Source organism: Poecilia latipinna, unplaced genomic scaffold, assembly GCF_001443285.1.
Source record: "Poecilia latipinna isolate Pla-1442-1.1 unplaced genomic scaffold, P_latipinna-1.0 Scaffold1552, whole genome shotgun sequence".
Classification (NCBI taxonomy): domain Eukaryota; kingdom Metazoa; phylum Chordata; class Actinopteri; order Cyprinodontiformes; family Poeciliidae; genus Poecilia; species Poecilia latipinna.
Genome location: NW_015114168.1, coordinates 70,111 through 92,399, shown reverse-complemented (window position 1 = coordinate 92,399; position 22,289 = coordinate 70,111). Strand labels below are relative to the sequence as shown.

At 40.4% G+C, this 22,289-nt stretch overlaps 1 protein-coding gene across 1 annotated transcript in view; it reads left to right on the top strand.

Annotated features, from left to right (window-relative positions):
• The first annotated feature begins 1,077 nt into the window (after positions 1-1,077).
• kcnt2b (potassium sodium-activated channel subfamily T member 2b) overlaps positions 1,078-22,289 on the top strand; it is a 44,143-nt gene continuing 22,931 nt past the window's right edge. Inside the window, exons 1-10 of the mRNA XM_015058568.1 lie at positions 1,078-1,670; positions 14,583-14,662; positions 15,633-15,735; positions 16,021-16,083; positions 16,893-16,941; positions 18,635-18,694; positions 19,356-19,430; positions 19,653-19,736; positions 20,874-20,968; positions 21,618-21,798. Of these exons, the coding sequence (XP_014914054.1) occupies positions 1,582-1,670; positions 14,583-14,662; positions 15,633-15,735; positions 16,021-16,083; positions 16,893-16,941; positions 18,635-18,694; positions 19,356-19,430; positions 19,653-19,736; positions 20,874-20,968; positions 21,618-21,798 (879 nt within the window). The 5' untranslated portion in view covers positions 1,078-1,581. The remainder of the gene's footprint in view (positions 1,671-14,582; positions 14,663-15,632; positions 15,736-16,020; positions 16,084-16,892; positions 16,942-18,634; positions 18,695-19,355; positions 19,431-19,652; positions 19,737-20,873; positions 20,969-21,617; positions 21,799-22,289) is intronic.

The following is a 22,289-nucleotide window of genomic DNA, read 5'->3' as shown; positions in this document are numbered from 1 at the left end:
CGTCAGTCCTTTTATAGACTTAATATAGCTCAATAGTATTTTATTTTCACCACTGCATAGTGCTTTTCTGAGCTCATCTCTATTAAGGTTTTTGTTTTTTTTTTTTTTTAAACTTGCATCTCAACACATACAGCTGATTAAATTTGGCTGCCTGCAGATTGTCTGTTTGCTCCTAGATGACCACTAGAGGGCGAAATAGATGCATCTTCCTGAACTTCTGCTTCCAAGATAAACCAAAAGTACATAAATCAAATAAAGGTAGATTAAAGATTTGGAGTGCACAAACACAGCAGTATCAGATTGGACACGCGCCAAGCTCTTCATCTAATTAAATGAGTGTTCCTTATTGGATAAACACCTGAGCTCACACAAGTGTTGATTTGCCAGGGTCAGGTTGAGGGAGATTAATATTAATTAATGGAGGTTAATTTGAATAACATCTGTTGTCAGCACTCCTAAGTACCCCATTTGAATTTCATTACTTTTTCTCCTATGACCAGAAGATTAATGCTGCTTCATCCTTCAAGAAACTAAAATGTTGCACAAAGTTGGGTGTTGCATTAAAAACACAGGGGGGGAAAAGGTGAATTAGTTGCAATATTACATTATATATGTTGGCTGTTGAAATTACATATTTGAAAAAACAAAAATCGAAATAAGTGAGGAAACCAACATGTTCTCCCCGATGAAAACGAGTTCATTTTCCTCATCTTCTGCTTCCACTGAGTAATCTAATTAAATTTAGTTTATGAATAAAACAACAGCTCTCAGCTTACTTGGCAAGCCACCCAGAATCGCGTTAAATGTCTTCAAATGAATATAAACCATCTGCAAATCAACTCATTCCCGTTGTATATTTCAGCTGTGCTGTTCCAAACGTAATTATAACTAACTGCATCCACTTTAAAGTGACTATTTAGTCAGCAGTGGAGTTGAGGTTGAAATAAATAAAATAAAAAAAAAAGCGTGGAGAATTCCACGCCTCTGAACCTCTCCTGAGTGTGTTTGGCATTTCTGGGGGGTCAAGGGTGAATGTGGGACAGATTGCAGAGCAGTAAATGCTGTCACAGTTCAGCGTGGATTCGGTGAAGATCGCTCTTTGCTAATTGCTATTTTTATGTTGTTGTAAGCCACGATTTCATAATTGCATCTTCAAGCTGTCCCCTTTCTGTGCGCGCCTGCCCCTCAGTGCGTCCATGCGGAGCTCGGGCGGGGAGGAGAGGATGCTGCTGTTGGGAGAGACAACCAGTTGCGCTCAGCCTGAGAGTGGAGTCTCCCCTCCCTCCAAGCACCGAGGGATGAGCTTCCTCGACCTGTTGCCTCGTTTCGACTTGCAGTAAAGCTGCTCTTTTTGCTGTTGTTATTGCGCAGACTGGAAAGGAAGAAGTGGATTTTTCTCTAAAGGGGGGAGGCTGAGGACAGTGCCATGAGACGGACCAATGTATTCGTCTTTCATTTACGTTGTGAATATCAGAAGGAAGAGTAGCGGAGTTGTCGGTTCCGGGAGCCACCTTCTCGGTCCGGAGGTGCGGTTTGCGGTGCTATTTCTCTCCAGCTCCGTGTTTTTGAGGGAGGTGAACCATGGTTGAACTGGAAAAGGAGGTGCTCCCGTTGCCCCCTCGGTACCGGTTCCGAGACCTGTTGCTCGGGGACTGGCAGACTGATGACAGGTAAGATGACAGCTTGTCTCTCCTCGTAGCGTTTTTACGCACGGCGCGCTGCATCTGTTGCGCATCTCTGAAACGGAGAGAGCGTCACATCAGTTTGGGATGAGAAGTAGCTCGCAGAGACATAATGAGCCCATTATGTCAAAGCTCAGCGCTTCAGGTGTACGAAGCAGCCACGCTGTCGACCTGTTGGATGTTGCAACAAGTTCCTCTTTTCCTTGTGTGCGCAAAAGCGAGTGTTAGCGAATCTAACTGGCAACTACACAACCCAGTATTCAAATGAATTCATTTAAAAGTCAAAACGACAGCAGGAGGCCAGCAGTAAAAACATACAATGCTTTATTATATAATTTCATTATTTTTTTTTAAATGTGCAAATAAAGGGATTTGGAACAAGTCATTCAGCAAAATCTACCAACAAGAAGAGGCCCATTGAAAACCCTCTTCTCTCCTACTTATATTCATCTCTCAATGCCACATTTTCTGAGATTAACAGAACATCTGCCACCTAGACAGTCAACCTTAAACGGATGCTCTGGATAACTGGCAATTAACCTTTGCCTACAGTCCACTTGCAGGGCAGCCGATTTGACGTGCTGTATGAAAGTCGTTGCTTTAATAAGCTCATTTCATTATGCTGTCAAATGGAAAAATTTACCCCCTTCCCCAAGCCCAATGTGTCTTGTTGCTAGGTGGAAACGAGGACCAGAGGACTTGCTTGTGGAGTTGAGTGGGTGTTTTTAAAATCTGATAATTGGGTGAACTCACCAGTCCAAGTCTAAACATTTCCAGCATACCAAATAGGAGAACCGTTGTTATGTCCATGTGGTAATGCAGAGATTTACTTCTTCTTTTTTTTCTTTCTTTTTCTCTTACTACAGTTTATGGTTCCTGTTTTTGCAGTTTAATGAAGGAAAATAATATCATTCAGTGTATCTCCTCCCTGACCCCGTGGGTCACTGGCTGCTCAGCAGAAGCCTGAACCCATTTGCTCTCTCTGACTGTGGCTCCTCTGGCCTTCTGTAATTTGTCGGCTATTGCCCAAGGACTGATGTTCCGGTGAAGCGTGACCTCAGAGACCCGATTACAGAGGTTTTGTTGGCTTTTCTTTTTTTCTAAGTCAGCGAGACAAGAAGGGATTCTCTCTGTCAGTGCAGTTACATCATCCTCTTGAAACAGAGAGGAAAGGAATACACACTGTTAAATTGGCCAAACCATCAACTTGGCTAGTATTGTGGTTCAAGACTCATGGTGTGAGTTGATGCTTCACTGGCTTCCCCAGATTTTCATATTTAAAAAAAATAAATAAATAAAATTCAGGGCTAATTTCTCCTCACAGTAAATCTATAAGGTGAATAACATAGACCAAATGGAGGTCAAAGTTCACATCTCAAAAAATACATTTTCTATTCCACCACCTAGTGTCAGGGTTGTGTAATATTACATAGTTGTTACTTTGGGATATGTCAGAAATATGTTTATATAACAGTAACCTATGCCAAAAAAATGATTCTCATGTTTAAAAATTGCATATTTGTTTTAAATACTAATGAAAGACTAATTGTACAGTATCAGTGTTTACTGCCTTGCAGATTTTGCTGTTTTGGTCACATTTAAATGTGTCAGATCATCAAGCAAATGCTAATATTGTACCAAAAAAAGTTATACTTGTGCCCCAATGTGAAAATAGAGCTATCACCCTTAATTATGTATGAACTATAATTGACCACATTCATCGTTTTTCTTTAATTTCACTATCCACACCCAGCCTTGGTTACTACGTCACCTGAGAACCTCTCTGACAGCATGAAGTAGGCTCGGAAAGCAACACACTGTACTTCAGCCTGTCACAGACGTTTATCAGTCTGGAAATGTTTCACAAAGTTTTTTTCTAAGGTTTTGAGACTCCAATAAACAAATGAGGGGTGGGGGGTGGGGAAGGAATATGTATATAATGGAAGAGTGGGAAACTTCTCCACGAATGGTCAGCCTACCAAAATTATCTTGAGAGCACATTCCCGGCACATCCAGGAGGTCACAGGTCACAAAAAGACCCTAAAGCAACGTCTAAAGAACTGATGACCTCAATCTTCTCTGTTAGTTGGTGCTGATTTTATTAAGAAAGAGAAACTGGGCAAAATTGTAAACATGTGAGAGATTGATGGTAAAAACCAGTTCTGATCAAAAAAGTAAATAACACAAAGGCCTACCTCACATTTGTAAGCAAACATTCTAAAGATCTCTTAGACTTTTGACGGGGGGAAACTACAAAACTAACAGTGCTTCAGGTAAGACCATCACGCTGACCTTAACATGGTGGTGTTGGGTGGATGCATCCCCCTTAAACCTAAAAGCTAAGGGGATAAGGGACTGTCTGTGGCTCTAGAGCTGTGTAACTTCATGTTGTTGATTCCAGACATTAACAACACACTGGACAGTGCATTTTTGCTTTACTGTAACAAAGAGACAATTTGTGCTACCTGAAAACATGAGCAAAAATAAATGCAATCTTTTGGGAATTTTGACTCTTTTCCACTTATATAAACAAGCATTCACTCTACCGTCTTAAAAGCTGTGCTTGTAAGTAATGGAGGTTCATCCAAATACCTTAACAGAATATTCATTTTTGTTTTCAGTTTCACAAAACTGAAAAGAAAACTAAGAAAATGTGAAATCACATTTTCTCAGTTTTCGCTATACAGAGATCTTGACTTTAGGGAGATATGTTAAAAATGTCAAATTTACATCCAGCGAGAGAATTTCAGCCTGAAAGCAAACCAGCCGATCCAGGAAATACAGAAAAACATAATACTAGCTTCAGTATATAAGCATATGCCGGGAACAGGAACTGATGGTGCAGATGTGACCTTCATTAGAGCAAAACTGAAGTTTGCCAGAAGACAAACGCCCTAGTTGTTGCTGTAAACAAGTGCGGTCCAGAACTGAAGACATATTTTCAGCAGAAGATTGTTGTACCAGCTGGGGTTGTTTTCTGCCTCGGAGACCTGGCGGCTTACCGTCTCCGATTTCAGCTGTGAATTTTGCATCATTGCAGCGATTTCTTTTACAAAATGAGAAGCCATCTGTCTGAAAAACTGAGCTAAACTTGATCACAGTCGGTACACTAACAAGTTTGCTAGACATACCGTGGAGGCAATTTTAAGACCTATGGAATCCCACTTTAGTGAGGTTTAGCAGAACATGTTGCACACGCAAAAATATCCCTGACAGCTCTTGCACCGGAGGACAAATTTCATGAGTTGACGTCTGAAGAAAGAAAATGATAATGATGCAAAAACAAAACCAGCCAACGTAATGTAACTTTTTTTTCTCCACAGTAAACTGTCTACTGTGTTATTTTTGCTCCCAAAGTGATTTAAAATCCCACAGCAGTATATAAATGAGAATGTTTTATGCTCAGACGTTGAAATAGTCATTTCCACTTGATGCTTTTAATTTTCTGCATCCATTTTCCATTTTAATTTAAAGCAACCGTACTGTTATCTGAAAATATACCTCTTTGAATTTCCGCACACCTGTCACTCTTTCTGGCTCCTTTTGGCTTGTGCCATCAGCGCGCACTGATGCTGCTTTAATCCGCAAATATTCGCAATGTTGTGGCAGTGGAGAGAGTGGTCAGGCAGAGGCGCAGTGTGTTGATGTCAGCGCCTGGGGAGTAATCGCCGCTATGAAATGGACTGATTAGAGGGAAATTGAGAGCTATGATTGATAGTGACAGAAACTTAATTACAGCTGAATCACACAGAGTTTATCAGCCCTGGTCCATAAATCTAATATTTTTCATTTTGAGCATCCTTCATTTGCTGCCGGTGCTCAGATTGCTTTTATCCAGTAGGACCACATCCAACCTCAAACATCAGAATCTCAGTATGTTTACACAAAACTTATCTCCCTGACACACATGGCTGCACTGCCTTAAAAAAAAAAAAATCTTACATCACTGAACACAGTAATACCTCTTCTGTCACCCTCAGTGGGCCCAGTCTATTCCTCTCTCCTTTCTGTTTGCATCCCTCTGGGTGTGTGTGTATGTGTGTGTGTCTCATGTGTCACCCTTATTTAATGTTCAGCCCCCCCTCTGTCCCTCTTTTCTGTATCTTGCATCTGATTGAAGTGGCTCCAAATCTTTTTTCTCTCCTTCTCCCTCATTCTCTCTCTCTATTCAAAACCGTTCCTAAAGCCCAGTGGGATGTGATTTAGTTGTTGAACAAGATTGCAGTTGAGACTTTTGGAGAATAAATTTGATTTAATGATTAATTTCACATATGGGGATCTCCTATTCTTTTCTCTGAAAAACGTCTCCATGCATTGCATAAACCAGTTTTTTTTTTTTTTCACCTCTGCTGTTTTTTTAATTTAATTAAATTTTGACAGAGACAGAGAAAATAATGCATTTCATGAATTTCTTGTTTTATACTTTTGACAAATGAGACAAAAACACAGATGCAGCAGGATCTCAGTAAATTAGATGCAAGATACTTACATTTACTTAGGGAGTCACTTAAATTCAAAAAGTGAATTTGGAACTGAAATATATATTTCAAAGTACAGGGCTCCCAGAATGTTAGATTAATTTGACTGTTCTTCATTATCCTCAGGAGCGTGTGTGTGTGTGTGTGTGTGTGTGTGTGTGTGTGTGTGCGTGTGTGTGTGTGTGTGTGTGCGTGCGTGTGTGTGTGTGTGCACACATGGTTCGACTTTTTGCCCTGTGATAGACTGGCGACATGTTCAGGGTGAATCCCACTTCTAACCCGTTTACAGCTGAAGACAGGCACCAGCCCTATAGACAACAAATGGACATAACTAATTTGTCTGTAGTAAATTTAGTTTTTTTCATTTGTCTTATGTAAAAATGTCCAGAGATAAACCCTGGAATCTCAGTTTTGTCATTTGAATTGAATTCATTCAATAACTTTTTTAAAATACCAATAAGTAAGTAGCTATTGAGCTGTACCTGTAACCATGACTGAAACATGAGTTGTTAAGTTTGGTTTCTGCAGAGTTCCTAACGTTTTGTGTTTCTGCACTGTAAGTGAGAGAAGCATGCAAATACTCGTCCTTTTGTTGGAGAAGGCTCTAGGAAAATTAAACTGGGAACATTCTGGTGCCTGTTCTGATCAAACCAACATTTATATTTTCTGCCTGTGAGTCAGAGGCTTCTGTTTGGAGGAAATGCCAGATGACTAAACAGTCAAGTACAAATCTTCCTCAGACTGTTGAGGACTTTGCCAGTCAAACAAACTCCCCGTATTTACTTAAACCATGTTCGATTGTCCGGAAATGACTATATTTTTCTTGTCTGGTTCTGAGTTTAATATTTGCCAACCTGGCACCAGAAGTTGTATTATCTTTTTTACAAAATCCTGTTGTGTCTACACTTGATCCTGGGGAATATCACAGAAGGTCAGTATGCGCTTTAATGCAAAAATGTTGCTCCTATCTGAGTTTAACTCATATGTCTGTTTTGTTGAAAGTTGGCTAAAATCTCCTCAGCTGCAATCAAACCACTGTCATACAAATCACAGGCTTTTGATCTTAAAACTATTTCCTCTTTCTTACTTGTTTCCGCTTCACTCGGTTTCCTTCTCAACTGGCGCTGCTCCAATAATTTCTTTTCTTCCCTCTTAATTTTTCTAATCAAACCCTAATCTAGTGAGACCAGTGTAGAACATGATCTCTCAATAATGCCAATATGCATGTCTGTTAGCGTAACAGTGTGTGAGCGAGTCTTTCACAAAGGATTTGTATTCTGCTCATGTAGGACCTCAAATCGCCGTGAGCCATCTCTGTCCAGAAATGTGGGGATAAAAATTGTATTGTGCGTCATTTTTTTCCTGTGATCAGCCTTGCCTTTGGCACATGAATCTAATTATTACATAAGATACTTATAAGCTTTAATTTGAATGGAAGAGAAAAGGTAAATAAAGGAGAGACACATTAGAAAATTCCTAATAAAGTCTTTCATGTATTAGCTCAGAAAAAAGGTTAATGCATCTTTTACAGCAAATAGGCCTCATTTGCATAGAAAATCAAGGCCTAATGTGCCAACGTGGTTTATTAGACGATTTGGGCTTCAATTGTCTGCGAAGACCAAAACTTTTTTTTGAAAAATACTCTAATAAATGGCTTTCAGTCAGTCCCCAAAGGTCGCCAGTTCATCGCTAGGCAACATGGAGACACATAGGACAAACAACCATGTGTGTACGCTCTCCTACCTGACCATAATTTAGAGAGACTAATCAGAAGAAAGTACTGAAGGCAAATAATGTATCTGTTCTGAAAATATAGCATTTTGTATACTCTAGGTTTTTTTTTTTTAACTGTTTATCAGATTGAAATCACGACTCTAAACATAGATTTTACTTCCAATCAGAATAAACATATTGATCAAATTAGATACGCACTGTGTTTGGCTTAAATTGGTTGCACCCTGTCTCTTTTAATTACATGATAACAACAGCCCAAGGTAGTATTGACAACAGACAGTAAACAGGTTGTTTCTCACGGTCTTCGAGACTCCAAGACTTTATTTTTATTCTATCTTTGACTGCAAATATGCCTTAATGAGGTAGCTATCGAATTCCCATGACGAGCCTTGAGGTTTTTGAATTCGCAATGTTAACACTTCGGTGTTTTCATGCTGCGCACGGAAACATTGCCGTGGGGCAAGCCAGCAAGTCTCTGACTGTTTTTGGGGGTCTTGCAGTGTGAGATTTGATGCAACTATAAGACTCAGATCCTCCAAAGTGTGGCAAACCGTTGGGCGCAATGGCCTCAAACACCAAAAGAATTACATTTCAAGTCCAAAGCAGCTCAATGACACAAAGGAGAGAAAAACAGAAAGTTCTTCTCTCATGTTTCAGTCATTTTGCATCGGTCATTATTCTCAAAGAGATTTTTTGAAGCCTAGTGTGAAAAAAAAGGCCCATATCTCCCATTGATCTAATCAAATCTGCAATGCCTGTGCACAAGTGGAGCTAATGTAGTCTCGGGAGATAGAAAGATAGGGTTTCATTGAAGCACTTTTAATAGAGTTGAGCACCAAGTCAAACCATATATTATTTCATGATTAGAATAACTAATGCAGGGCTATTTGCCATCTTTTTGTTCTGTCAATCAATGAGTTTAAAATTGAACTGAAGCTGTATTTCACAGCATCAGCTTTCATGCCTGTGGAAAACTAGGAAAGTGTATCAAAAGGACAGAAGCCAGAGAGCAGCGGATGCATTTTGTAGTGAACACTGAAGTTTTTGTCTTTTAGAAGGTAGTTCACCAGATGTACGTTTGTATTTAGCTCTAATATGCCGTAGGATTAAATGCTAATTTTCTTGTAAACAATTATGGCCTACGACTCACTATTAAGTCGGGTGGAAATCTACATGCATTAGTGCAGTTTGTCACTCATAATTATATATTTCTTTCTTGCTTCTGCACTGGTAAATGAACAGAATAGCAGACTCTTTAAATGCCTCAGTCATAATTATGCTCTTATGAAAGTGCTTGCTGCACTGGAGTGTTAAAATCGATTCGGTGGCAACAGCGAGGAGTATTAAAAAAATGCCCTTCATTTCGTTTGACTCCTCCGTTAACATAAATCCCCGGATTGTAAGTCATAAAATGCAGAAATGTGCCTGGAAAATAGATTTTTCTCGTGCAGGGACGTCTCCACGCATCCTCGTTCTTTTCCACCTGCCGTCTTTGCTCTTTTATGTGGGTGATGGTTGTTGTATCTGGGTCAGGGACAAGCTGTTCTCCTGCCCTTTGCTTGGTCGAAGCACAGTGCACCTTGTCTCTCTGCTAGATGTTAGAGCCGGGTCATGTCATTCATTTGCCTCATTTAGTGTAACTGAACTCATCTGCCCTTGTTTATGATCTGTTTTGTTGTGATCGAGAAGCATTTCTTTCAGGAACTTCTTTTTTTTCTTTTTAATCTATTTTATTGCTTACAAGTTTTACACATTGTACCCCCCCTCCCCCCCTTCTGAGGAAAGTTTGTGGTTAATTATGCCAATAGAGATGCCTGTTTCTAGCTGAACCTCTATGTGATTGGGTAAAGAGGTCGTCCGAAACGGACAAGTGACAAATCTGCTTTCCATGATTACCAAGAGAGCTTCAATAAACTCATCTAAACACACAGGGAAACTCACCTTTACCTCATAGGCTAAATGAACTGCACATAAAACTGAAGACAGAAATCTCTACTAATGAGCAACTGATGTCAATTGTGATCAGTTCCCAGCAAAAATTGCATAAAAGGAACCCCTTCCCTTTGTCTATGAGGCTCCAGTCTATGAGCTGTCATTGCCTCCATAAGGATTTGTGACACAGAAATACTGGAAATGAATATTTTATATAGGGCTATGTAAATTCATCCAATTACTTTTGAACCTTTAGGAAAGAGAGAGCTAATTACAGAAGACTTTTTTTATTTCTTAGCTTTTCCTTCCTTTGGGGTGCAAATAGCACAAATTTAAAGCGGATGATCTGCACTTCAGGACATAAGATCATTAAACTATGTCAGATATAAAACACTTCTACTACATCCTTTTGCTTATTTAAACTGAAACTAGAATCCTTATTGGCCGTAATGTTGATTTGTTTTAAATTTTAGCATGTAAAATGTTATTTAAGGCAAGCATATTGGTTCTTAGAAATGAAATTTCACATCTCATTCATAAATTCAGATGTGGAAAGTGAACATTTCAACTTAGCTACAATTACTGTAAGTAGATAAAGCATTTAACATAAATTTGGTGATGTACTTCCATACTTCTATGATTAAAAAAAAAGAATAGCAATTGAATTATTTATTGTTTTAGTTGTGTCTAAACTTTCAAAATTGTGCCATGGCCATGAAAACTTAACATGAATCAAAATATTCTGATTCCTCTAGAAAATTGGTGTGCAAGTCATACAATTTTTTGGGAATCAGTTTTCAGTTTTTACAAGTGTAGAACATTTTTTTGTTAGGTATGTAAAGATGTAAAAATTGAATGTATCTAAATACATTTAGGTAAATTTAACTTCTGCATCTGCTAGGGGAAATAATTGAACTGTACAAATAAAAAGTCTGCAAACTGTTTCATCCCTTTTATTGGGTAAATTCTGCCCGGTAGGTTTATCAGTGTGCTGGGAATGAGAGGATTTTTAACACGTGAGCTGATGACCTGCAATAAAAAGCCGGAGCCACAGATGCTCCTGGCATCCAGGCTATTCCACAGACACAATGTCTTATGTTTTGAAAGACAACAAAGTTCAGAAAGGTTTTAGGTGTAATCCCTTCTATGGTGTCGGTGAACGACACGGAAACGATTGGAAAAAACGACTACACGCTTTAGCCCACGGCGTTCTGCACTAAAAGATGGATTTCACAGGGGCGACAAAACAGAAACGACATGCTTCATGTTAGGAAACAAACACTGGTGATATTCACAGATCTGAGCTTCCTCATGTGCCATGCCAAGCTGAGGAGTGGAAATAAGTTTATGTTTAAGATTTTTTTTTTTTTTTTTTATGTCCCCCCCCCCCAATCTGTTATGGGGACTTTTTTTTTTTTTTTTTCACAGCCTGGTAGTTTTCACCAGAACCAGGCAGATATCAGTTTGACTCCACTTGTGAATTTAGATCATCTCATTCAGCCATTAAGCTGAATAAATTCTAATAAGAAATAAGGCTTCTTCATTCCTTTTTTATTCGCTCAATCACTGCTTTCGAATTTAAACGCGGAGCCGGCACAGTGCCGCTGTGTCCATGCACACATTTAGGCGTCTGTAGCTTCTTTTACTGTGTCATTAGTTGGCCGACTGCTGTGTCATTACAGAGTGAAGGCATGGGTGGAAAAAGCAGGAGAACAAGGCTCGGCAATCTCTCTCTCTCTCTCTCCCTCTCTAAGATCCGCCTCTGCATGTCTCCTTCGGTCCGTCTGTCCGTCTAACTGTGTCTGCTTATTTTGGCCCACACTTGTGCATGCTAAGACAGATTTACTCCACATTACAAAATGATGCGCAGTCATCCTCTTCGAAGCATGCTTTCTTTGTTAAAATGGAGCTAAAGCTTCAGATCTTTTCTTTTTTTTTACTATTATTAGATTTCAATTATGTTTTTGTTCAATTGATATTTTTCGAAGAAATCGAAGGATTTTCTTTTATTTGATACATTGAAATGTAATTTCTTAATCCACAGTAATCCACAGATTTATATAATTTTTTGGAAAACTAACATTTTCTTAAGGAATCTAGTAAATATTAGCTTTTCTGTACATTCGGGTGTGTGTATGTAGTGGTCATTTCTATTTATTCTTTCCTTAATTAAAGACCCCAACCCAACAACATAGAAGATCACTGTGCTTCAAAGAGCCTGGCAAGAGTTTTAAGACCCTTTGAACTTTTTCACACATTAATCAGAGAAACAGCAGAGAGGCCCACGGCGACTCTGGAGGAGACCCAGGGTTCCACGGCTCGGGTGGGAGAAACTCTAAACAGGACAACTAGTGGTGCGCTCCACAAACCTGAGCCTTACAATTAAGCAGTGCCCCAGTAAAACGTGGTGGTGGCAGCATCACGCTGTGTGAATTTACCAATTCTTATAGCAGAGACAGGGAAGATTAAGTTCATCTTTCATCAGGAAAGCGACCCTAAACATACAACCACATTTATAAGGAATGACTGTGGATTAGAATGACCCAGTCAAAGTCCAGACCTAAATCCAATGAAGAAACTGAGGCAAGATTTGAAAATTGCTGTCGACATCCAATATGACGGGGCTTATGGTAAAATAAAGCTGTTATTTCATTAAAAGGTCATAAACCACTTCCATTTTGATGGTATCTCTTTGTTGGTCAAGCACATAAAAATCCCAATAAGTGCTTTGAAATTTGTTGTTATAATGTCATAAAAGCAAAATATAAAAAGAATACTTTTGCACAACACTGTTATCTTTGCTTTCAGTCATTAACTCCGCTTTAAAAACGTTCATTTCAGATGCCACTGTAGCTTTAAGACATAAAGTTTAAACATGCTTCGAGAAAGAAATGTGAGTTTCAAAGGAAATTGTGTTTATTTGAATTTAAGGACATAAGTCACCTAAAATGTCCTGGGGAAATAATGAAATTGGTGGGTGGGGGGGGGGGAACTGGAGACATTGGATATGATAGAAAAACACTGTCAGCGTGAGATGAAAAAGTGCTGTTTCTGATGGATGTTGCTGTAAAAGAACACATTACCTTGGCAGAAAGAAATCATAAAAGCATATGCAGTATTTTTTATGAGAATAACAAACAAGAATCTGACACAGCAAAGCTTTTTCAGAAGAAATAGAGGACAGTAGCAGACATACAGCTGTGGGATGCTACAGCATTATATTGGAAGTACTTAGAGTACATACGCTGTCGATTGCTTGAGTGGTTGAGTTTGCATCTTAAAAGAGTGTCTAGGAATTTAAAAACAAGCACAAAAAAAAGCCAGATTGGATGTTTGTTTTTTTGTGTGTGTGTTTTTTTTTAAGATTTGCAAAGTGTAATCTTGTCAAAATGCGTTGTCATCTACTTACTTATTATGCTTTATGCCAACTGTCTTGTTCTTGTGGAAGGTGAAAACTTAAGTAAAACCTCCTTTTAGTGCTAAATGGATGGAGCTATGCAGATTTGTGTTCTGTTTATTTTTATTTTTTCAATCCCCATCATGTGTGCAAAGGCATCGCTGTCACCAATCTGCTCGGGAGAGAAGATTGGTGGCGTCGACAAGTTGCAGCGGGGCCATCAACTCCGATGGCTGAACACAATCCACGGGAACATGTTTGCACACATCTGCTCCTGTGAGACTGAGGGAAGCGAACAAAAACGGCGTTCCCATAGAAACAAAAGAAAGTTACCCCCTCTCCCAAATCTTCCCTGAGAGGTGTGCTGCTTTGGTGTGTGTCAGACCATGTGGACCGGTGATAAAGCGAACTCTCCCGGAACACAGAGAGGACCCCCTGCCGACGCCGCCACCTCTTCCCGCATTCAGGAGAACAGACGCCGGTTGTTCTGCTCCTCTTTTATCCTCCCATGTTGTGTAAGGAGACCACCAGCGTGCGGGGCCAGACTTATTTCACGTCCAGCCTGAGTCATCCACTGCTCTGTTCACTGAATCAAAGCAGAGCCGCGGAGAATTTCCCCCCTGAGGTGGTCAGACAGGAAATGCAGTCACCTTACAGCATGTCTGATAATGTGACTCCACACATGGAGCCGTTTCTTTACCATTTCCGCCACATGAAAATCCGCGGCAGCTGGACATATAATTGGTCCGATATTACTAATACCAAGGTAGCAGGTGTGCGGTTTTATTTTTTTTTTTTTTTGCGTTTGCACATGCATATGTCTGCGTGTGTGTGTGTAAGTGTGTGTGTGTGTCCCTTCTAACAGGGGGGTGCCGGACTGGGGAGGCAGAAAGAGCAGTAATTATGGCCTCCCATGTTCAGCAGAAACATCAGAGGGAAGTAATTTGTTGCTCTATATTTAATCAGTGGAGATAACGAGAGCGAGTGCGGCTGTCTGGGCCGATGGGCAGGCGCACAAGCAGGAACACCATTTCCTCCCAAAGCCATTAGTCTTTAATGTAGCCAGCCGCACTGTCATAGTTTCATACTTTTCTGCTCAAACAATCATTATCTCCTTTTCCATCTCCATCTCCAATTTACTCAAGTGTACGCCTTCTTTTCCTCACCTTTGTTTTTTTTGTGTTTTTGTTTTTTGCTGTTTACCTCCCAGCTCTCGCTCCTCTCGGCTCCTGTTTCTTGGCACAATGAAAGGAGCGTTTTCTCCCCTCAGCTACCCAAAGCACCTCCTTGTTTACTCTTTTCCTCATTATCCTCACCTCTCTCTTATCGACTGCCCGTCTCTCCATGCCTCTCTTGTAGGGTGCAGGTGGAGTTCTATGTGAACGAGAACACTTTCAAGGAGCGTCTGAAGCTCTTCTTCATCAAAAACCAAAGATCCAGTAAGTCCTCGAATTTTGGAGCTTCACCTTCAGCCATCTGGAAACGAAATGTGAATTTTGCTGTTTTGCCCCGTCTTTGTTTCCAGCCAATTTTCTCCCACTTTTGGTGAAAAAGATGGGTTTCATTTTTGAGCGTCAAGCTCTGCGGCTCTTGCTGCGTATTTCATCATGTTTCCTCAGCTTGTCCTCTCTTTGAAACGGTCTCATCTGTATCTCTGGTTGTTAAGATTAAACATGCTTCATTCAGAGTTTTTAACTTTTTTCCTGTTAGCCGTTTATAGAGAACTCCACACTTATTGGCACTCAGAGTAGAAGGTAAACGCTTTGACACAGATTCATCTTTTTATTTCCACAGTCAAACGTCACGTCGTGGATGTTTGACTGAAGATGTGGACACATTTAGACAAACGGATACTTTCTTGTTGCGATTTTCTGGTTGATAAAACATCAACACACATCTGCCTTACTTAAATGGTGTGTCCACTTGCCTTTCCTAATTTGAATAGTGACTCCAGTCGGCCTCTAATGTCGTTTATGACATTAGATACTAATACTTTGATAGAAAGTAATAATAATAATAATAATACTTTGATAGAAAGCAACTGAATAAAGTAAAAAGTGAAACAGAAAACATAAATAAGTTACATATTTTACAGGAATTGGTTGGTCTGCCTTTAATTGGGGTTTCATAAAAAAATAAGTCATTCCCTATTTGTTTCTTAATTAATAAATAAATATAAGCATTCTAAAAGGTTGTATTTCTGAAATTTTCAGTGTGAAATTATGACTTAAAGGCACAGTAAATTTACTCTAAGCCTTTTTATGCTCGTTTACCAGGAGTGCCAATATGTTTTGAAATGGTATAAATTGTAACTCATAGTATACCATAATGTGTCTTTGTGTGTGTTTTTTTTTTTTTTTTTGTGATTTAAAACATTCAGTGTCTATTTCCTTCCGATTTGCATCGCAGGTCTGCGAGTGCGAATGTTTAACTTTGCTCTGAAGGTGCTGAGCTGCCTCCTCTACATCGTCAGAGTCCTGCTTGACAACCCGCAAGAGGACAGGCAGGACTGGTGAGAGAACCGGCGATAACACGGGGGGATTAATGAGGTGAAACTCTGTGACTTTAAGGGCCTGATAACAGTCACAGGAACACCAGGTCAATATAAATGAGATGGCAGACTGTGTAAAGCATCCTGCTAAAAGGATTCCACGTGAGATTTCTTTTTTTGCAGGAGAAAAAAGGGGATGTTGGAGTTTTTGCTTAAATTTTGCAGATGTGGCAGAGAAAATGAATTATATATAAATGTGTGTTTTTTTTTTTCTTTCTTTCTTTTTCATTGTTTTGCCCCCTGCAGTGGCAGCGGAGTCAACTGCACCAAGCAGAACACATCATCCCGTCCCTGGAGTGAGTTTGACTGGTAAGCATGCAAACGGCTGCGGCTCTAATGAAGAGCGATGGCCTCTGCCTGCGGACGCCGAGAACGAAACCACACATCCAGGAGGACGAAAAACCCCGCGACCCCCGTCTCACCGGACGGAAACGCCGCGTAACGCAATCAATGCAGCTTCACTTAACCGGCGCAATCTGCAGTATTGATATTAAGCAGCGCAGGACCTCATTCATTTGTCACAATCCAGCCGTATTGAGTAGCTGTCACCATAATATGTACGTAGTGCCTGCGCAGGCTAATCAACAGCGATCTAGTGGAGATAAAGTATGTAATATACTAGAACAGAAACAGAGGAGCTCTGGCTAGCGCGCACAGACCTGAGGCTGTGTCATATCTCCCTGTTCAGGGGACCTATTGATCTAATTGATGGCTAATGACACTGGCTTAGCTCTGGCTCCAAATGAATAAGGAGCCTGACACAGTGAGTTCAGGCCGCCTCCCTTTGCAGGCAGCATCGTGTTCATGGCAAGCTGCCTACCCCACGCTCCAGCACGCCTTGGAGGGAAAAGAAACACTTGTTCTGCATTCACAATAAGAATGCAAATGTGAATCTGCAAAAAAAATGACTTTGCTCCTGCCATATGAGCCCTCTGTGTTTCAACTGTGAACGCCATAATTAACGCAGCAACTCCAGTTGTGTTTGTAGACACAGTTGCAGCGTTTGGGGGGAAAGAGAGTTGCCTGTATTTTACATTTTAAAGCTATTTATTAAAACATTGTATTTACTCAACAAATCTCCGCCCTCCAACCCTCTTTTCCCTCCGTCGTCTCTGTAGGAAACTCATCATCTGGGTTGACAGACCTCTACCGCTGTGGGCGCTGCAGGTCAGATATTTCTTATCACATGCCTTGTTAAACATTTTTCAGCCTACAGTCATTCACAAATACTCACATATGGGACATACATTAGTCAGCTGCAATATTAAAATCAAGAATGTGATGATAATAAATGACCTGTCACAATATAGCTTTGCTGATTGTTTGTTCACTTCATTGAAGGCAGGCTGGATTTTTGTCCAGCTTCACTTCTGTGTTTTTCATTATGAAGAAGATGGACCTTATATTTGTATTTGTCTACTGTGCTATTCAAGCACCCAAACCTTATAAAACACAATTTTATATGCATAGTTTATGTCTTATTGCACCAAAACGCATCAAGCTGCATTGGACCTGGATGTAGCGAATACATTCATATTGATTTTAGCTGATTTGTCTTTGAGAACTTTAAATAACTGTTAACTTGGTAAATGATTAATTAACTTGTTTGTTTTATCTATAAATGGAGCCTTGAGAAGCCTTTTTATTGTGAATGATCAATAATTATTTTTTATAATGCTGTATGTGTGTCAGTTTTACAGCTCTGAACATAATTTCACCAAAATCTCAAAATAAAGTTATAGAAGTGACACTTTATGGAAGCATTTAGTCTGGTTAGCATGGCTGGCATTAGAAAATAGAATCAGTCTATATAAGCATTTCCTGCCATTAGTTTCCTGCAGCTTAACTGTGACATTTCTAAGGGATTACTAACATATTGCAATCCGTCATGATGCATAACAGGTAAAATTGGACTTCTTAAGTGGATAAAATGCGTCAAATTTGCTGTAATATGTTCAGTTTCCATTTTTAGCCAAAGTGCCTCCTTAGAAAATAGAGTTTCCTTTCTAAAAGTGTCTTATGTCTTTTTGCTTCCTGTGATTTTATCTCAGTGGTGCTGAAAGAAATGTCACCAAAAGTCTTTTTTTCCCACTTCCACACAACCTGACCAGGTAGTACTTACATATTGGAGGCTCACTGATCAGAAAAAAAACAAAAATCTGTCAAATCCAGTTGACAGTGATTACTTGGTGTATCCTGCACATCCTTGCTAAACCTATTGTAGAGCCTTTTTGTTATAAGAAAAAGGAATGAGGCCTAATAAGTTTGTGTATTTTGTCAAAACTAAGTTTTATTGTAATTTCTTAGCTATGTATTTTGTTTCTCAGAGAAAACTGCCTCTGGTTTGACTGATTGTTTTGGCAGGACGCGCTCATATCCACCGTGATTGTGTGCTGTAGCGTCAGGATGCCGCGAAACCTTCATCTAAACATGATCGGCGTCACCTACCAGACGTTTTCACTTCGTGGCTGGCTCATGTGTGCCTACATGCCAGCATTTGTTTTGCATTTTCTTTGCCAATGAATTCATGTCATGCCATCTCAGGGTTTTGACACATGCAGCTGAAATTACTGTAGTTAAAATGTGTTTACACTAGCAGAGCGATTACACACATACACATGTAAATATATATATATATAAAAAAAGATGAGACACAAAAATGTCTGTTGGTTCATTTAAAGCTATTCCCTCTGAAGCAAAAGCATCAGCCCTCCCACTGATTCCTCCTACGCTCTTCATCTCTGTGCCTCCTAATTTCTCCCTGCTCCCGTCTCTCTCTCTCTCTCTCTCCCTCCGTCTGCTCTACCTCTGTGTCTGTACGACCGTCTCTTACCTACCGTCTCTCCCTCTCTTTTTGCAGGTGCTTGTGGCTTTCATCAGCTTTTCAGAAACTATGTTGCTCGTGTATCTCAGCTACAAGGTGAGCCACTTGTGGCCCTCGATGGCCACTCTGAAGCCTTTTGTGAAGTCTGTGGCTCTGATGTCCGCAGGCGGCGTTGGAAACATTTGGATGGAGTTGATATGCATGAATGTTTCTCTTTATTTATTTATTTGTTGTCTTCATGTTTGCTCTTCCAGTTTGAGGGGCCTTCTAGCTTACTCACATGGTTCTGTAATATATCAGAGCAGCTTTAGGGGAACCCCCTGTGTCGAGGTAGCTGGGAGGGGGGAGGATCCATCCATGGGTTGCCCCGCTTTTGATGTATTTGACACTGCAAGCCTATGAAGGGCTCACTCCACAGATTCCTCTGGAGGATGGAGGTCTTAGCATTTAAAGCTGACTGATTCCTGTGGACTCAGCCTGTGACTGTCCACCTACACTAGTCGGATTCAGGTCAGGATGCAGGCAGCAGACACATAAAAACAGCAACGGCTGACATCTTAATTGAACAGCGTGGCTTAGAGCAAACTGAGTAATGCTGCTTCGCCTCTTAAACCTACACAGGGGAGTTTTATAACCTGTGTACATCCTGATGTGTTTTATGGTGGAGAAGCTTCCCCCTCCAAGCGATATGAGCTAACTCCTAAAGTCGCAGCCACAGCGAAGATTCCTGACCTTTCTGTGCGGTTTCTGTTTCCAGGGAAACGTTTGGGAGCAAGTCCTACGTGTCCCGTTCATTTTGGAGATGATCAGCACCGTTCCCTTCATGATCACTGTGAGTGGGAAATATACGCTTTACTGAACCCCGGCAGCATGGGAATCTCTAAGCCGGGCCTTTCGTTTTGACCCCTGCTCCAGTGATACATTGAGGATGTAACAAGAGGCTCTTCCTCACATAATCTCTTGTCTCACCAGAGATTTCAGGAGCGTGCAATGTAATAAAAGGAGGTGATATGACAGAAACTCCATTGCTCTTTTTTTTTCTTTCTCCTGACAGGTGATTTTGCCCTCCTTGAGAAATATTTTCATCCCTGTATTTCTGAATTGCTGGTTGGCCAAACATGCTTTGGAGAACATGATAGTAAGTGAAGCACTGAAGTTCTTAAGCTGCATTCTCTCGTGATAGGAGAGAATCCCATGATTTAATGTTGAACTCTTATTAATTATCAATCTAAGCTGTTAAGCTGCACAAAACTTCATACTTTTAAACACAAGAATTTGTTTTTCTCTGACATGGCCAGAATTGAACGTGCAATAATATTTTCACACTCCCATTTATGTTTGGGTAAATTTACGTTAGACAGTTGAGCCTTCTGCATGCTACACATTGAATCATTATTTTCTAAATGATGATTTAACTTATGAAGGGCTAAAGCTACCATATCAACCTGTCCTTTGTGAGAGAAAACCTCACTTCCTGTTATGACACATTAAATGTGCTTAGGTTTAATTTCACTGGCCACACACAGATTTGATTACTACCAGATCTTCAGAATCAAGAAATAATAGAAGAAGCTGCTTATCTTCATTTGACAGCAAACCAAGCTTATGGTACTGTGACGGCTTTGTTTGTTTTATAGTTAAATTTAATCTCAACGGATTTTATGCCGGACGCAAAAACATAAATTTACTCAAAGACAGTAAGGAAAACAAAATATAGCACATCTCCAGCTACAATGATATAATGGAACTGCATTGAATTGAACCAGTTCCCCCTCCCCCCCTAATTAAACAATTGTAAATTGGTCTTTGTATTTAATTAGGTTATCATTATTTAATGTATGTGACAACAAAAACAAAACAAAGGAAATTTGTAAGGGGGTGAAAACTTTATTTTACTCTTTTTGGAGGAATTGATGATGTTTATTTTGTTTCCTGGTTTTGAACCAGGTTTTTAGCAAAATAATTTCGCAATAAACATGAAAAAGATGAGAATTCATTGTTAAAATTCCCAATTTAACATGATATCCATGTCCATGATGAGTCCATATAAGCATCTGCCACAACTGCATATCTCAATTTAGTTTTTCATCTTTTTGTTTTATTGGTACGCATTTCTTCTATCCATCAATACTCCATCCACGCTGCTTTATTTATTCCAAGGATTACAGCTTCTCATCTCACTTTAATATTTTGTATATTTTTCCACATTCTCTCCACCGGCTTTTGCCGTCTGTTTGTTTTCGAAATAAATATCCTTCTCTGTGTCCTCCTGCAGAATGATCTCCACAGGGCGATCCAGCGGACACACTCAGCCATGTTTAATCAGGTCGTGATTCTGATCAGCACCCTCGTCTGTCTCATGTTTACATGGTGAGTACCACAACTAAACGAGGGAGGAGGTGGCAACAGGTAAAGAAAAGCAAAGCTCAAAGTGGAGGTGGAATAGCAGAGGAGAGAAAAAAGATGAGACGAGGCAGCAAAGAAGGAAAAAAGAGGAAGAAAAATAGAGGGAGTGGAAATTGCCGCTATCGGAGCTGAGAGAGATCGGCAGAAAGAAGAGAGGTAATTGGTTACTGCCGGAGTGAGAAGGTGCTCTTAAATGACAGCAGGTGATGGCTTCGGCGAAGTGGAGGATGTGTCAGCTTGCCTCACACGTGGGGCAAAAGGCAGGAGCAATTCAAGGAGATCCTGTCCGCATGGCTTGAGTTAAGCTCTCTGACCACTTTGAGTTTGACATTTTCCCAGTTGACTCGCATATCAGCTGAATATTACGATAACAGCCACAAAACATCTCGGTGCAGAAATTTCCAACAAAGAAAGGCGTTCAGGCATGCAACCGCCCCCGTCTTTGCACATAAAAAGTCACAGATATTTGCACAGGTGTGAAAAACATTTCCGCCTGAATAATGGCTCCCATGAGCGCCCGTGCCTCTCGCAGCATGGGAAGTGTCTCTGATGCTCACTTTGCCGTTCTTTCCGTCTCTGTCCGTCTTTTCCCCACCCTGCGAACCCGCGTCAGCATCTGCGGCATCCAGCACCTGGAGCGAGCAGGAAACAACCTGACCCTCTTTGACTCTCTCTACTTCTGCGTGGTCACGTTCTCCACGGTGGGCTTTGGGGACGTCACGCCGCAGATATGGCCCTCACAGCTTCTGGTGGTCATCATGATCTTTGTGGCACTCATCGTGCTTCCCATCCAGGTAACAAAACAGTGTTCATATGTACAGTGTTTTGCAAATGCATTTATGCATTAGAACCACGACATATGTTATTGGGTAGAGGTGACATCACAGATACCGACACTCTTTATTTTAGTTTGATGTACCAGCACCCTTCTGACCTTTGAGTGCTTTTGTTGTTTTTCCATTAAAATACTTGTGGAAACCTCGGGACAGAATTTCAACAATGTTTACAAGTGTCTGAAAATACATTTTTCTGCATAAACACTTTTTTTCTTTAGAGGTGTCAAATGTGCTGGTTACTGGGAAGATCCAGGCAACTAAATTCAAGACAATCTAGGAGGAAAATCTGTTATGGTGCATTCACGGCAAATGCGTTTCGAGTGTCAGGTGTGTCTGGTTTACATTCAAAGTCTATGTTGAGGTGCATTTCGAGCGTCTAACGCGACGCGATTTGAACCGTTTGGAGCAATTTGAGCGTTTGGACACGTCCAACGCTGCACATAGACACA